The 13222-nt window shown below is 42.0% G+C and overlaps 1 protein-coding gene across 1 annotated transcript in view; it reads right to left on the reverse strand.

Moving 5' to 3' along the window:
- Nucleotides 1–237: 237 nt before the first annotated feature.
- Nucleotides 238–13222, reverse strand: part of NUAK1 (NUAK family kinase 1) — a 70486-nt gene continuing 57501 nt past the window's right edge. Inside the window, exons 5-8 of the mRNA XM_018080672.2 lie at nt 12764–12829; nt 5842–5961; nt 5401–5533; nt 238–4338 (exon numbers count right to left, since the gene is read on the reverse strand). Of these exons, the coding sequence (XP_017936161.2) occupies nt 3185–4338; nt 5401–5533; nt 5842–5961; nt 12764–12829 (1473 nt within the window). The 3' untranslated portion in view covers nt 238–3184. The remainder of the gene's footprint in view (nt 4339–5400; nt 5534–5841; nt 5962–12763; nt 12830–13222) is intronic.

Here is a 13222-nt window from a genome sequence, read left to right on the forward strand (position 1 = left end):
AACATTTCCACAGCTGAAAGCTCTGGGTGCTTTGTAGTGCCAAACACTTCGTAGCACGGGAGTGTCTGTGGCCACCCACATTATATTCAAATGTACAAACGAGCCAAGAAGCTTTGCATAAACAACTTGGTACAAAGTGCTGAGATGCTGCTGTATTTCTGCATGACAAGTTCATTACCATTTGGCATTGGCTTATGCTGATGTACAATAAAAAAGAAAAGGGAGAGAGAGAGACTCTTCACAGTTACATTAACTTCATTTTATTTAATAAAAAACAGTATCAGATTAAAAATACAAACACTTTGGGTGATTATCCAGCGTTTTTCCCTGTGTGCCTCATAGAGCTCAAACCAACCAAGGATTGGGAGAAAAAAACAAAAAACCCAAAAAATAACACCAAACAATTTTGGCCGGAGCTGTAAAATAATGTTGCACCAATTAAATTACACCAAATATATTATTATACCTTTGAAATGGCTTTCAGACCAATAAATAAAAAAAAAACAAATTCAAATAAAAAAGTCGACTTTGTATTACAAAAAAATTAAATAAGAATCACAACACTAATAATAACAATGTGCAGTCAAGTTTTTTTTTTTCTTCTCTTCTAGGAATGATAACATGCCAGTAAACATGTAACATGCCAGTAACATGCCAGTAAATCCCTACATAACATTTCCAGTTTGGCAGCAAGCAGTCACTCACTCATTCACATTTGTACACAAGGAAGCAGGCCTGGGCAAAAGCCTCGGGAGATAGGAGCCTTTGGGGTGCTCCTCACTTCCCTGCCATGGCTCGCTGAGTTCCCTTCCCTTCATCCTGAAACCTCTATCAATCCATTCAAGGTTTAGTGCCACACGTGCAGGGAAGGTGTCAATCAGCGTAACCCCACCGAAGTGATGCTCCAGCATGTCAGCAGGACAGCGCTAATTCACACCAGCTAAGGATGTAGCTCTTACACTCCAGGGCACGGGTTAAAAGCCATGGCTGCAAGGCACATCCACCCTTGTTTCAGAAAGGCCATGGAGACTATGTTGAGTTGTTTTAAAATGCACCACAGCAAACCTGTTAACTCGATACACTGCAAAATGGGCTGTTGGTTTGGGATGGGCTAAAAGAGCACATGCAGGGCTTGTGAGAGAAGTTGAGATGTCTGACTATCATACAGAGAGGTACACATCTGCAGAGAAGTGACTTGCAGTTGCCCTTCCTAGGCAAACAACAGTGAGCCAGATTTCACTTGACTGCTTGAGAGCATGTCTCTCAGAGATTTCATGGTATTGATGCCATTTATTTCAGAGCCAAATTTGGTCCAGTGTAAGGAAATAAGTAATAAGTAAAGGTTCTGCACAGAGGCAGATTAACTGATTTAGGAAACTCAAGTTGGTTCATCTTTATGCTAGGCAGCCCAGTTGATTTTTAGGAGGAACCACCAGACTTAATACCATGATACACTGAATAAGGAATCTGCAAGTGAAATAGCTTCCTGCCTCAGATGCCAATGATTTATGGAGTTATCTCCAATTCCCAAGGAATCCCCAGAGAAACTCTATTCCGTTTCTGCACCACCTCTAGGATTTGGGACACAGTGGGTCAAATTCTGCTTTCAGTTCCAGTTTCAGGGCAGGAGTGAGACCAGAACTTGCCCCATGCTCCTCTGCTCTGGGTATGCATGTAGATGCAAGTTTTGCAGCTGTGGATCATTTGACAGCATAGGCTGAAACCTGTGATTTAATCACACCAGTGCACCTCCAAGAAAGCCAGGGGCTATGTGCTCACGGAAATGAGACTGAAATGGGCCTGAATATTCCAGTTTGCCCAGGCCTGTCAAACACACAGTGCCTTTCTGACATAGGCTTACATTCAGGTAATCCAGTAGACCCATGTGGTACCTTTATGGGAGTTGAAGCCTTCGGTCTGGATAGTTGGATATCTGAGAACACAAACACATATCCTTTTTTTTTTTTCAAACTGGTGTCATTGCACACTCAGTACCAGCTACACTAGGATAGAAGCAGGTCTGCTAACTCTGTTATTAAACCTAACATTATCGTTTCATCGCTCAATTCTTTCTGCTCCATTACCACCTACCTAAAAACATTTTCATACGGAGAAAGGCATCTTCCCACTAACTTTCTGACCTCTATCTGTTTCCTACATGCTACAACCTTTTCCTTACCTAACATTCAGGTCACAAACTACCTGTCACTCCCAAATACTACAAGCTAGCAGCAAGGTGGCACCATTTGCTGACAGTGACTGAACTCTAGATTGGAGGGTCAGCTAACTGTTGAGACCCTTTGTCAGATCCATCTTTATCTGGGCATTCATCTGGCTGGCGGTTTTGAAAGAGTCACAAGTGGAACACATGGGTTGAAATGCCTCAAAAGGTCATTTAGCTGCTGATAACATCCCTTCCTTCCAGATCCCTTTAGTGTTTCTGTGGCTCTCTTTTTGCTAATAGGAGCAGTAGTTGGAAACAATTTTAGAACTTTCTGCTCACTGAAGAGCAATGGCTTTGGACCCTGTGGGAGAGTCCAGATCTGAATGTCTGCTCCATCACTTGTCCACAAACACCTCATGGGGTATTTTTCTGGGGCAAGTCTCTCAGATTATCTGTCCCAGAACATGTTCAGAACCTCTCAGGTCACTCTGGTGGAAGGGACCATGGTGACTACCTAGCCTGGCCTGCTGCATAATGCAAGCCAAAGGTCCCCACTGTGCAATAACTGTATTCAGATGAATAACTTCAGGGGGAAATAAAAGCCTCTCTTTCTAAAAGGCATCCAAATCGGACTTGAAGAATTCAGCTCATCTCTTGATAAAGCTTAACTGATATTAATTAGAAACATCTCAAAACATGTATCCCTCACTTCCAGTTTTAATTCTGTCTGACTTAGAGCCATCAAATCTTGACGCTTTTGCCAGCTAGCTCCTGATGTGCTTTCCTCACAGACACAAAGACCAAAGGTTTTTCTCTGGTCAGGTAGGTAATATTTTGAGGGCACAAGATTAGAGAAGTGTGAGATGGCTTTGGGGCTACTTTACTAGGAGTTCAGCTAAGTAGGTACAGTCAGCACCTCTGAAGCAAAACCTACCATTGTCAGCAAATCAGTGACCTGGCTTACTCCATCATAAAGGTACACAGAAAACCTCCCTTCCCTCCTTTTCCATCTTCCCTCCACTAGTTGAGCTTGTTGCAGATCTCTAGGGCTTTCTTGTAGACCTGAGTCACATCATCCATGTCTGTGAGAAGAGAAAAACTGCTGTCCCCCAGACGGTTACGATAACGCTTTAGATACTGTGGCCGTGGGCGGTTCTGAAGTCCTTCGAAGTCTTGGATCTGGAGGAAATTTTCAGCAGAGACACAGCTCCGTATTCTCTGTCTGTTTGGCCTGTTCTCTTGCAAATCCAGCAAATCAAATGAGTCACTGGACAAAATACTGTCATCACTAATCACGCTGGAAGGGCGACTGTAACTTCGAGGTAATGCATCTCCAGGCAGGATCGTTTCTTCCATGGCCTCCAGCGTTGGTGTCTCAGGGCTAATCAAAGTAGATTCAGTGCTGCTGGGAGAATACTTGCTGTTGTGTTTCAAAATGCCCTTACGCCTGCAGGAATGGCTGTAAGACCCATTTCTGGATGGCTCTGTGACCCCTGGAGAAGTGTCACTATTTACCGTCTCATCATTATTGTCCAAGAGTTCAGAAGATTCGCTTCGTTCTGGAGAGGAGTAATAGCCAGACTCCCTCTGCTGAGTCTTCTTTAAGATTCCTTTTTTTGGCATGAGTGAAGACTGCTTAGTGCCATATTTGCCAGCTACCTCTACCTCCACAACACTCTTAATGGCTACGCCAGTCCTACACAACTCTTGCTCCAGCTTAAAAGCAGAGGGTAACACTGGGCTGACCACTCCTTCAATGAAACCTGCACTGTGAGATCGATGCTCACTGTTGCTCCTTTTCTTCAGGATGCCTTTGGGTCTCTTGGAAGTGGGTTTGGTTGCATTTTCAGCTCCTCCTTCCTGGATGGACTGTGCAATGTCATTTTCCTTTTTTGATTTTTTCAGAGATCTTTGTCTCTCTAGTGTGACTTCAGGACCTTTGGGCTTAGAAAGGCACTTCATTTTGGTATCAGTCTCTGGTTGGAGGCCAGTAGAACGATGATGCCAATCAATGAATCTTGCCAGCAATGGGGACTCAGAGTCCCTCATGGCATCACAGTCACAAACACTACTCTTGTAGCCCCAGTTAACCCACCAGTGGTTGGCAATGTCTTCAATGGTTGCCCGGCGTTCAGGGTTCACCATCAGCATCCATCTGATAAGACCACGAGCATCTATGGATGAAGAATGGCATACAAAATTTTCAGAACATGAGCATTGCTAGCTTTGTCAGTTTAAACTGGAAGTGTGAAGCCAATCAAATGCGCAAAAATAACGCCCTTTACAACAGGAGAAGTGAAAGAGGGCAAGGCTTTGTCCATCAATCAATGACAGAAAGTGCATTTGAGTATTACTTCTCATCAGAAGAATATGATTCACTCTGAGAAATGTACACGGGGCTATCAAATAAATTAGTATTTGTACTGTATTAGAAAGTGAATAGCTCCATATTACTGAAGGAAGTCACCAACCAATTGACACTAATAATAACAAAACTTAGAGAAAAACAAAGGTGAATTGGGATATTTGCTTTTTTATTTATTTTTCCATTAACAGTGTAGTCTTCTGTGTATTTTAAGGGTTTATTTTCATACAGAGAGCAAGAAGACATAAAACTGAAAGGGACAGCAAACAACTGATATAAGATAAATATTAATTTAAATATAATGTATACATAGATATTTAAGGCCGGAAGGAATCATTATAATCAATGACCCAGACTTAGTTGATGCTTTTCTGTCAGGTGACTGCTTAATGTGTTATCCTCTAAGTAGAAGTCAATGCAAACATAGTGGCATTAATTCAGATTTTGGCCTGCCTTCTTGAATAGGAGACTGTGTTGCTCTGACCATTCATCATCTCTCTGCTGTGATATACCACAGTGTAGTTAGAGGATTGATCTGTACTAGTATGTTGCATCAGTTTAAAGCTTCTCTGAACAATTCCACTTGCAATAGTTAACAGACCTTTCACTGTCACACATCTAGTTAAAAGAGCCTGCTATAGCTTCCCCAAGGGAACAAAATCTATCTGCTACAAAATTGTAATTTCAAAAGGGCTTTTGGTAAATGCTGTATCCAGATGGGCATTTACAGTACATGAAGTCAGTAGAGGATGAGATTTTTTTTTTCTGCATCATTCTAATATGACACCAAAACATGTTGGAAGGGACCAGGCAAACTCTCCATCCTGAACTCCTGTCAGCTCAGTACACGGCCCTCCCTCCTTTTACATACCTGAGGTCTGTGTTGGCTCACGATATTCTCCACTGCTGATCTGCCTGATGAGATTTTTGTGATCGAAGCCATCAAAGGGCATCGTTCCATAAACCAGAGTGTAAAGCAATACACCAAGGGCCCAGCTGTCAACCTGAAATACAGACACAACACGTGTGAAGCCCAGGGAAGCTGATCCCTGCCCTTCTCCCTGCCATTAGCACCACAAGAGCAGCGTCATGTCCAGCTGCACCTGCTGGTGGGCAAACTGGTATCTAACACCTCACTACCCACTCACAGGCAAAGCAAACAAAAGCAAACTAAGGCAGCTTAAGAACTTTAAATATGGGACAGACCCGAGCGAACTCACACATACAATAACATTTGCAGTAAGACTAACCCTCAAGAACATTATCATCAAAGACATCCCCATACCAGCACAGAAAAGCTGACCCTTCTTACCTCTGGGCCTCTGTAAGGTCGTCCATTAACTATTTCAGGGGAAGCATACAGTGGGCTTCCACAAAAGGTCTGCAGAAACTTGTCTTTATGATAAAGGTTGGAGAGTCCAAAATCAGCAATCTGCAAATAGAATTGCAAAAGGCCTCTGTAGTAATAATTATATCTTAAAGAAACAAAAAAATCCTTTTCCAGGAAAGACTTAGCTATATTTGACTCTGCTGTAGTCCAGGGATCTTGATGTGGATAATCTCTCAGGTTCCCTGGCCAACTCATTATTCTATAATTTTTTGACTTTCCTCTCTACAGACCTTTCAGAGAAGAAAGATTCACAGATTAAATCCTCCCAGTCAGGGACAAGGATGCTTTGGTACCATTTACAGACAGGTCACCAACTGACTGTAACCATCAGTCAGTAATTTTATCCTGGATGAACTGCATATGCTTGCAAAAACAATTTCATACTGTGAGGCACGGGGCCTGCTGTCCACTGATTGCTTTTCATCTTGTTTAATCATTAATACCAAAGGAAAGCAAATAGAAAGTACCACCCTTCTTATCACACACACGCAAGCCAGAAGTCAAGACCTTTAAACTCAACAGGAGGAGTGAGGCAGGAATGTTGCAGGAAACCAAGCCTTACAGAAGAAAGTAATTTTTGAAATCATCTGGAACATAGCTATGCTTGAATGAGATAGAAAGTGAGGCAGTTGCTAACTCTTCCAGATTCAGGGACACCAGGCTGAGGAAGCTGAGCTGTTAAGCCCATGAGATGTCTATCACGAGGTAATAAACACAAGTCTGATTCCTCACTGGAAACAATGGGCCCAAATCTGGTTTTCCCAACACAAACAAAACTTCCCTTGAGACTATTGGGAATTTTGCCCACGTAGGAATTGCAGGATCAGGTCCAAATATTTTGTTTACTTCAATTCTCTGTTCTTGTTCTTACAAAACAAAGGCTGAGGATAGCAACACTGAATACTCCCACAACCTTTGCATTTTCTTTGTTTCTCTAGCACAAGGCAACACATCTCATTTTTTTACTTGTTTAAAACCCAAATGCTTCTGCTTTGCAAAGATACCTGCGTTACTGCCCACTATTGACATAAGGCACACATAAAAGACATAAAGCACAGGCATTAAAAAGGTATTAGAGCTATAAGAGATAGGAGTTTTGTCTGGGTTTTCTTCACTTTATTCATGTATTTTCTACCAGAAAGAAATTAAATCCCAGGAATTTTCACAAGACAAAAATTCATGGAAACACAAAGTGAATGGAAAAGAAAAGGATTTACCAGCAGCATCATTCACGTCTGGTTTTCTAGAATGTTCATCATTGGAGCCTCTAATGACTGTTGAATTGCAACATTTAGTGACCTCTCAGGAGAGGTAAAGTCTTTGTCTCTACTATCTAAACTTCTACAGCTACACTGAAACATGACATAGTCAAGACCAAAACAGAAACCTATATACACTTCATAAGTAGATATATATATAGCTGCTAGATACTGTCATGTTAGAAATATAAACTTTTTTTTAAAACATCATTTTCACACAAATTTTAAAGTCACAGGTCAGATACAAGATTTCACGCTTTACCGTCGCCTATTTTGATGTTCTGCTTGTGCAGGTGTTTCACCGACAATTTGGACTCATCCTGCTCAAAGAGCAGCTGATTCCTGTTCATTAATGTTAATTCATCTCACTATGAGAGACTGAATTCATAGATTGAATTCACTCAGTCCCTCCAACAGTGTATTATCAACCCTCAGCAGAAAATTCAACCCTTAAATAAATGCGGTTTGTAAAATCTTCATTGTATGGCTGGAATGTCATTGAAAACAGCTGGTGTACAATTGCAGTCTGCAAACATATTCTCATGGCTCAGATTGCACTTAATTGCCCTGAATTCCACTTTCTTATCAAGTCACCCTGCCTGGCTTGCAGGAAGTTGGTTTTAAGCCTTATGAAGTGTGCCCTGTCAATCAGGGGAAGAATGGGATCATTTCAGTGTTAAAAATTCGTGCTGGTCATTGATTTTATTTTAGTTCAGGATGCAGCTAAGACAAGGACAAACACTGCACAGTGTGATTCCTTATGAAAATACATTCCCTTAACACCATGGAATGTATAAAATGCATGTGGATGTCCACAAATATATATATATAGGGATATGCATACCATTGTTCACTCTAAGAAACTCAGACTTGGGCATTCATGTTTTCATTTTGACCATTCAGGAAAAGAGTATTTATGTTACAGTCCACTCCCATACTCACAGACTGATGTTTATCAGCTTTTCCCATTAAAACTGTCATGCCCCCCAAAACAAGATTAATAGAAGCCAACATTACTTCATGTTCTTGGCACGTAAATGGAACTAAGGCATCAAGTCAAAAAAACTTCCTAAATTAGGAGGAGCCGGGAAGTAGAGTTTTATTCCCCTCACTTCAGCAGTGTATGTTTCATATTTACTGTTAGCTGTGATAAACCAGATGTAATTTATTGCTGAAGTGTGGAATACAAATTCCACAAAGTTCACACTCATGGAAATTGTCAGTTCTGTCCCACTTAAAAATCTGTCTTTCTGTACTGCAGATAGAGAAATAATTAGGTCTCTTAAAGCACATGAAATGTATGTGCAGTCGGTGAGACTTCCGGCAAGGTAAATCCCAATTACATACACTTACTCTGTATATACGAAACCCTCATGGGTTTTTAGTGGTTAGTCTGATTGGTGTCCCCTTACCAGCCCAAGAGAAGGTGCAGTTAGTAGGATTATGTTACTATTATACTTGCATTTTTCTCTCCTTCTATCACTTTGGGGTTGATCATATGGTTTACGTCAACCTCTGCTAGACGTCTCTTTTAGGTGCAATTCCCAGCCCAGGAGCCGCCACAGCCCTACTGTGAACAAGGAGGCCCCTCCATCGAGCCAGGCTGTGTGACAGAGGTGTCCCTGGGGGCAGCCTATGGCATGGGGGAGGAACACACTATTTGGATAGTCCAGCAAGAGGCATTAACTCCCCACCTGCCACACCAGACAGCAGTTGCTCTCCACCTCCTTGCATGCAGTTTTGGAGATTTAGGCACTGGGGAGAACTGCAGTGCTTGGGGACATATGGTTCTTATCAGACTAAACTGCAGGAGCTATGGGCAAATGGAGGCAGCTACATACTTGCCCCGCTGCTATTTCTTCTAGTAAATCCATAGCTGCAATAAATCAAAAACTAGCATGCTTCATCCTTTCAAAACTAATGAAGAGAAGGCACCACCAGAAGGCTTTTTTAAAGACCACCGAAGGCAAATGTTGAAGCCATCGTGAATCTCTTCCCACAAAGGGCAGCTTTTTCAATGCTTTGGAACTGCCTTAGCCCTCCTGCCTGTCTGACCCTGTCCACCTCCAGCTGTGTGAGGATGATGAACGATTACACCCTCTTGATGGGATGACAATGCCAGTGAGAGGCTGCTCTGCCACTGCATGGCAGGGGCAGCAGCTGTACCCACCCCAGGAACCCAGGATGAGCAGAGGGGGCAGCTCCAAGCTGCCTACAGCTGTAGGGTGGAAGTCACCAAGTGCAGGCAGCTGAAAGGAGTAAATTTTAAGGTGGTGATGTTACCATCTGGCACATGAATGTGGCAGAGCTTGTACATGCTCCAGAAACCCTTTGCCATGTTATTTCTGTAAAGAACATGGCACCATGACAACAAGGTAAGAAAGCAAATAACGCTCCTCTGGCCTGGGAGGCTGCAGTGTCTTAGTAAGATTTAGCTCTAAGACTCTGCCCCACTGTTGACCTCCACAGACAGGCTAGATCCCAGGAGAAACACTCACGCTCTGAGTTTCTGCTACATAGTTGGGTGTGCATCTGGGGAGCAAGGCAAGGTATTGTGGGATTAATTGGCTGGATGAACTTCACGTATGCCATAGATATGCATGTGTGTTCAGTCTCACAAGTGTTTAAAACTTCTTTTATTCACTTATGCTTGCTGCATTTAGGGGATTTATGTAATAGTTTGCAGGAAATAGTACCACATACACCAAGTCCCTGAAAAACCTAACTCTTCAAAATGTGTAATTTTTTGTCAGCTTCCACACACTGGTGTTTCCTAATTGCTGTACTCTAACACATGACTGTTTCCAGAGACTTTTACTCACCATGTAACTCTTAAAAATAAAAAAAAGCTGATTATGTCTCCATACACTCCTTCTTGACCTTCACTTAATTAGCTAAAACTTAAGAACGCTTTCCAAGTTAGTATTATGTAAAATGGCTTGGGGCCCTTTCAGGTCGGATAATAATTTCTAATGGATTACTTGTCCTCTTTATTTCCTGTTTTAAAAGTATTGTTTAAGCTGCTTTACAGGGATGTATTTTTACAACATCTTATTTTTTCTTCACATTACTATGACATGTTTTTGGAAATCATAATGTATAGATCACTGGCTTCTTCAAAATCATGTATTTAATTGCACATTGTATCCAAGAATAAAGGGATTCCTTTAATTTTCTTATTTTTTAAATCAAACTGCCAATTTTGTATCTGTTTGTAATCCACTGAATGAAATATAAATACTAGGAAAGTATAGATAAGACTATCACTCCGTTTCCAGAAAATGCCTTCCACTGAGTATTTGAAGCCATCAGTCAATACCAAACCCTGCCTGAATAAAACACATACAAATATTCTCAGAACGAGGACCTGATAAATTTACTCCTAATAAATAATTTACAGTTCCATATGTGTTTCCTTGGTAATGGTTACTGTTTAGTGAAACAAAAAAAATGTGGGAAGTAAAATTCTGTGCAAGTAACATAGAAACCACAGTAACATATTCAAAGCTTCAGAACCAGGGAAATAGTGGCAGTATGCTTAACACTGAGCTGACTTTAGCCACAAGGTGTAAAAAAACAGAACATGGAGAAAAAGGAAAACCACACCAAAAGCCACCTCCTGAAACAATCAAAATTCAAATACTATTGATCGTAAAATGTATGAAATATCTACAAGTTCAGTCTGTTTTTCAGTTTCGTGAGATCCTTTGCAAATATAGGTAGTAGGGGACAGCAAGCTTGCAGCCACTTGCCCATGCCTGCTCAGAGGCCTTAAGACTGAAGAGAAGTACCTGAGGAAAGTAACTGGAAATAGGCAAAATACCTACACGGCAGCTTAAACACAGCACAAGTCAGGAAAGGGAAACCCTCAACAAAAAAAGGTCCAAATGATAGGAAGGTATGTGGGGAGGTACAGATACATGAACCTCTCCCACAGCAGTGCCACTCACTACGGCAACTGGAATGTGTCTGTGGTTCTGAAGCCTCTGGATCAGCTCCATGGTCTGAATTGAACACAAAGCTACCTGTCCTTGCTCTGTCCTCCTGTTCTACCAACAGGAGGATTAGACTCCCATAAGGAAGAGAGAGGCGGGAGTGGAGCCTTCCAACAAAGCTGAGCTCCCCAGAGGTTTGGGGAAGTGATTGGTTTTGCATATGAGGACCACAGTGCAGACATCCAGCCCACGGCAGCTAGCGAATTCCTCAAATTCCTCTTTTCTCTCAAGAATTCTCTGATTAGCTGGGAAGATAGTTTAGCGTGCAATGTGGAAAGAAAGGTCATCCTGCCTGCGGAAGTCTGATTCGTATACAATGTCCCAGAAAGGCTACTTCTCATTTTCAGCGCTGCTGAGAACAGCTCTGGCTGCTGCAGCCAGTGTCCCTGTAGGAACAGGAGTGGGGAGGTTTGCTCTGACACTGGATGCTAACGGCAAAACGTCCAAATATTGCATTGGATGGGCCTTCTGTAAAAGCCTATTTTTGGAAACCACATATTTATGTGCCTTTAATCCACTAGTTGATCCAAGTTAGCTTCTGTCATCAGCATTACACAGATGGCAGCTACCACATGTTACTTTCCATTTCCATTCCACATCAGCTTAAAATGAAGACAGTCTCTCCAGCATGGAGTGCAGAAGGCAGTGCGTGCAGCCCGTGGCTTTGAGGGCAGACAAAAGGAAGACTCAGGCTATTTAGGTATTTGGCTATGCAAGTAGCTCCTTCATTGCATTTTTAATTAAACAAGGATGCTCAAGCATCAGCAGAAACTCTTCTGGCTTTCATCCCTCTTCTTGTTTGCCCATAGATGAGCCCAACCAGCCATCCTTACATCCAGCTACCCAGGGAGGAACAAAGTTGAAAGCGAAACAGGTTCAGCCACCTGGAAATTACACTTATTTTATATAGGAATATATATAGGATATATATAGGGAATTACACTGGAAAAGAAATGTCTGTATTATTTAACTTAATGATACAGCTATAAAAAATAAAAGAAAAAGATGGGGAAAAAAGTTATTCCCATGCTTTCACTGGGGAGAAATGACATGGAAATGACATCACTGACATCACTATCCAAAGTATACGTTTGTGTCTGAAGTTCCAAGGCCATTTCCTAATGAAGCACATGTGCTTTACTAGGTTTATTTTGAAACTCTATTTGCTTATTTTCCAGTCATGATCAAAAGAACATTCTGTGTAGTGTTCTGTAGGAGGCACTTGAACCCTGTAGACCAGAACAGTTTTTTCCTACCCTGAGAAGCAGCCAGCAATAATATAATTTGTACAATAAACCTGACTGCACGAAATGCTCAGTGTTTTCTACCAGTAAATAGATGCTGCATTGGGAATCGTGGCACTTGCATGGCAAGACAGGGCCTTCTCCCCCAAAGTATGCAAAACTTCATTTAGTGTGTATTACTGGTAATCAATGGCGTCTTCCTTCCCCAACCTCCAAACTTCTGAGCCTCTTGCCAGATGCTGTTGCTTAGTAGCTGTTGCCATAACACTAGCTCTTCTAATACCTTGGATAAAAATGTTAAAAAACATGCAAAACCATTCTGAGAAACAGAGAAAAAGAATCCTACCTTAATATTAAAATTGTCATCAAGAAGGATGTTTTCCAATTTTAGGTCCCTGTGGACAACACCGTTCTGAAACAAGAAAGAAAAAAATGGAAGAGAACATGAGAAAATACTGGGAAAATTAAAGGTGAGCTGGCAGGGTGGTCTTTGCATCTACATTTCAGGGCTGATTTCACTGTCATAACACTCCTGGCCCAGTGACTAGTGACAGGCTCTATATTAGTCACTTGGTGTGTGGTTATGGGAAGGATGACTGGAATCTGTCCTCCCACAAAGACTCTAAAACAGCAGGGGGGGCGGGGGGTGGAGGGCAAGGGGGTGTCTTTTCGGAACTTAGTTTCATCCTGGATCCTGCCCCCACTGCGTGAAAGCAATATATTCTTCCCAGGCACCAGAAAAAAATATCTGCCAATGACGTTAGTGCCTACGAAAGCCCTCATTCCTCCAGTGCGCAGCCATGTG

This window comes from Manacus vitellinus, unplaced genomic scaffold, assembly GCF_001715985.3.
Source record: "Manacus vitellinus isolate BGI_N305 unplaced genomic scaffold, ASM171598v3 scaffold_5_pilon, whole genome shotgun sequence".
NCBI classification, from domain to species: domain Eukaryota; kingdom Metazoa; phylum Chordata; class Aves; order Passeriformes; family Pipridae; genus Manacus; species Manacus vitellinus.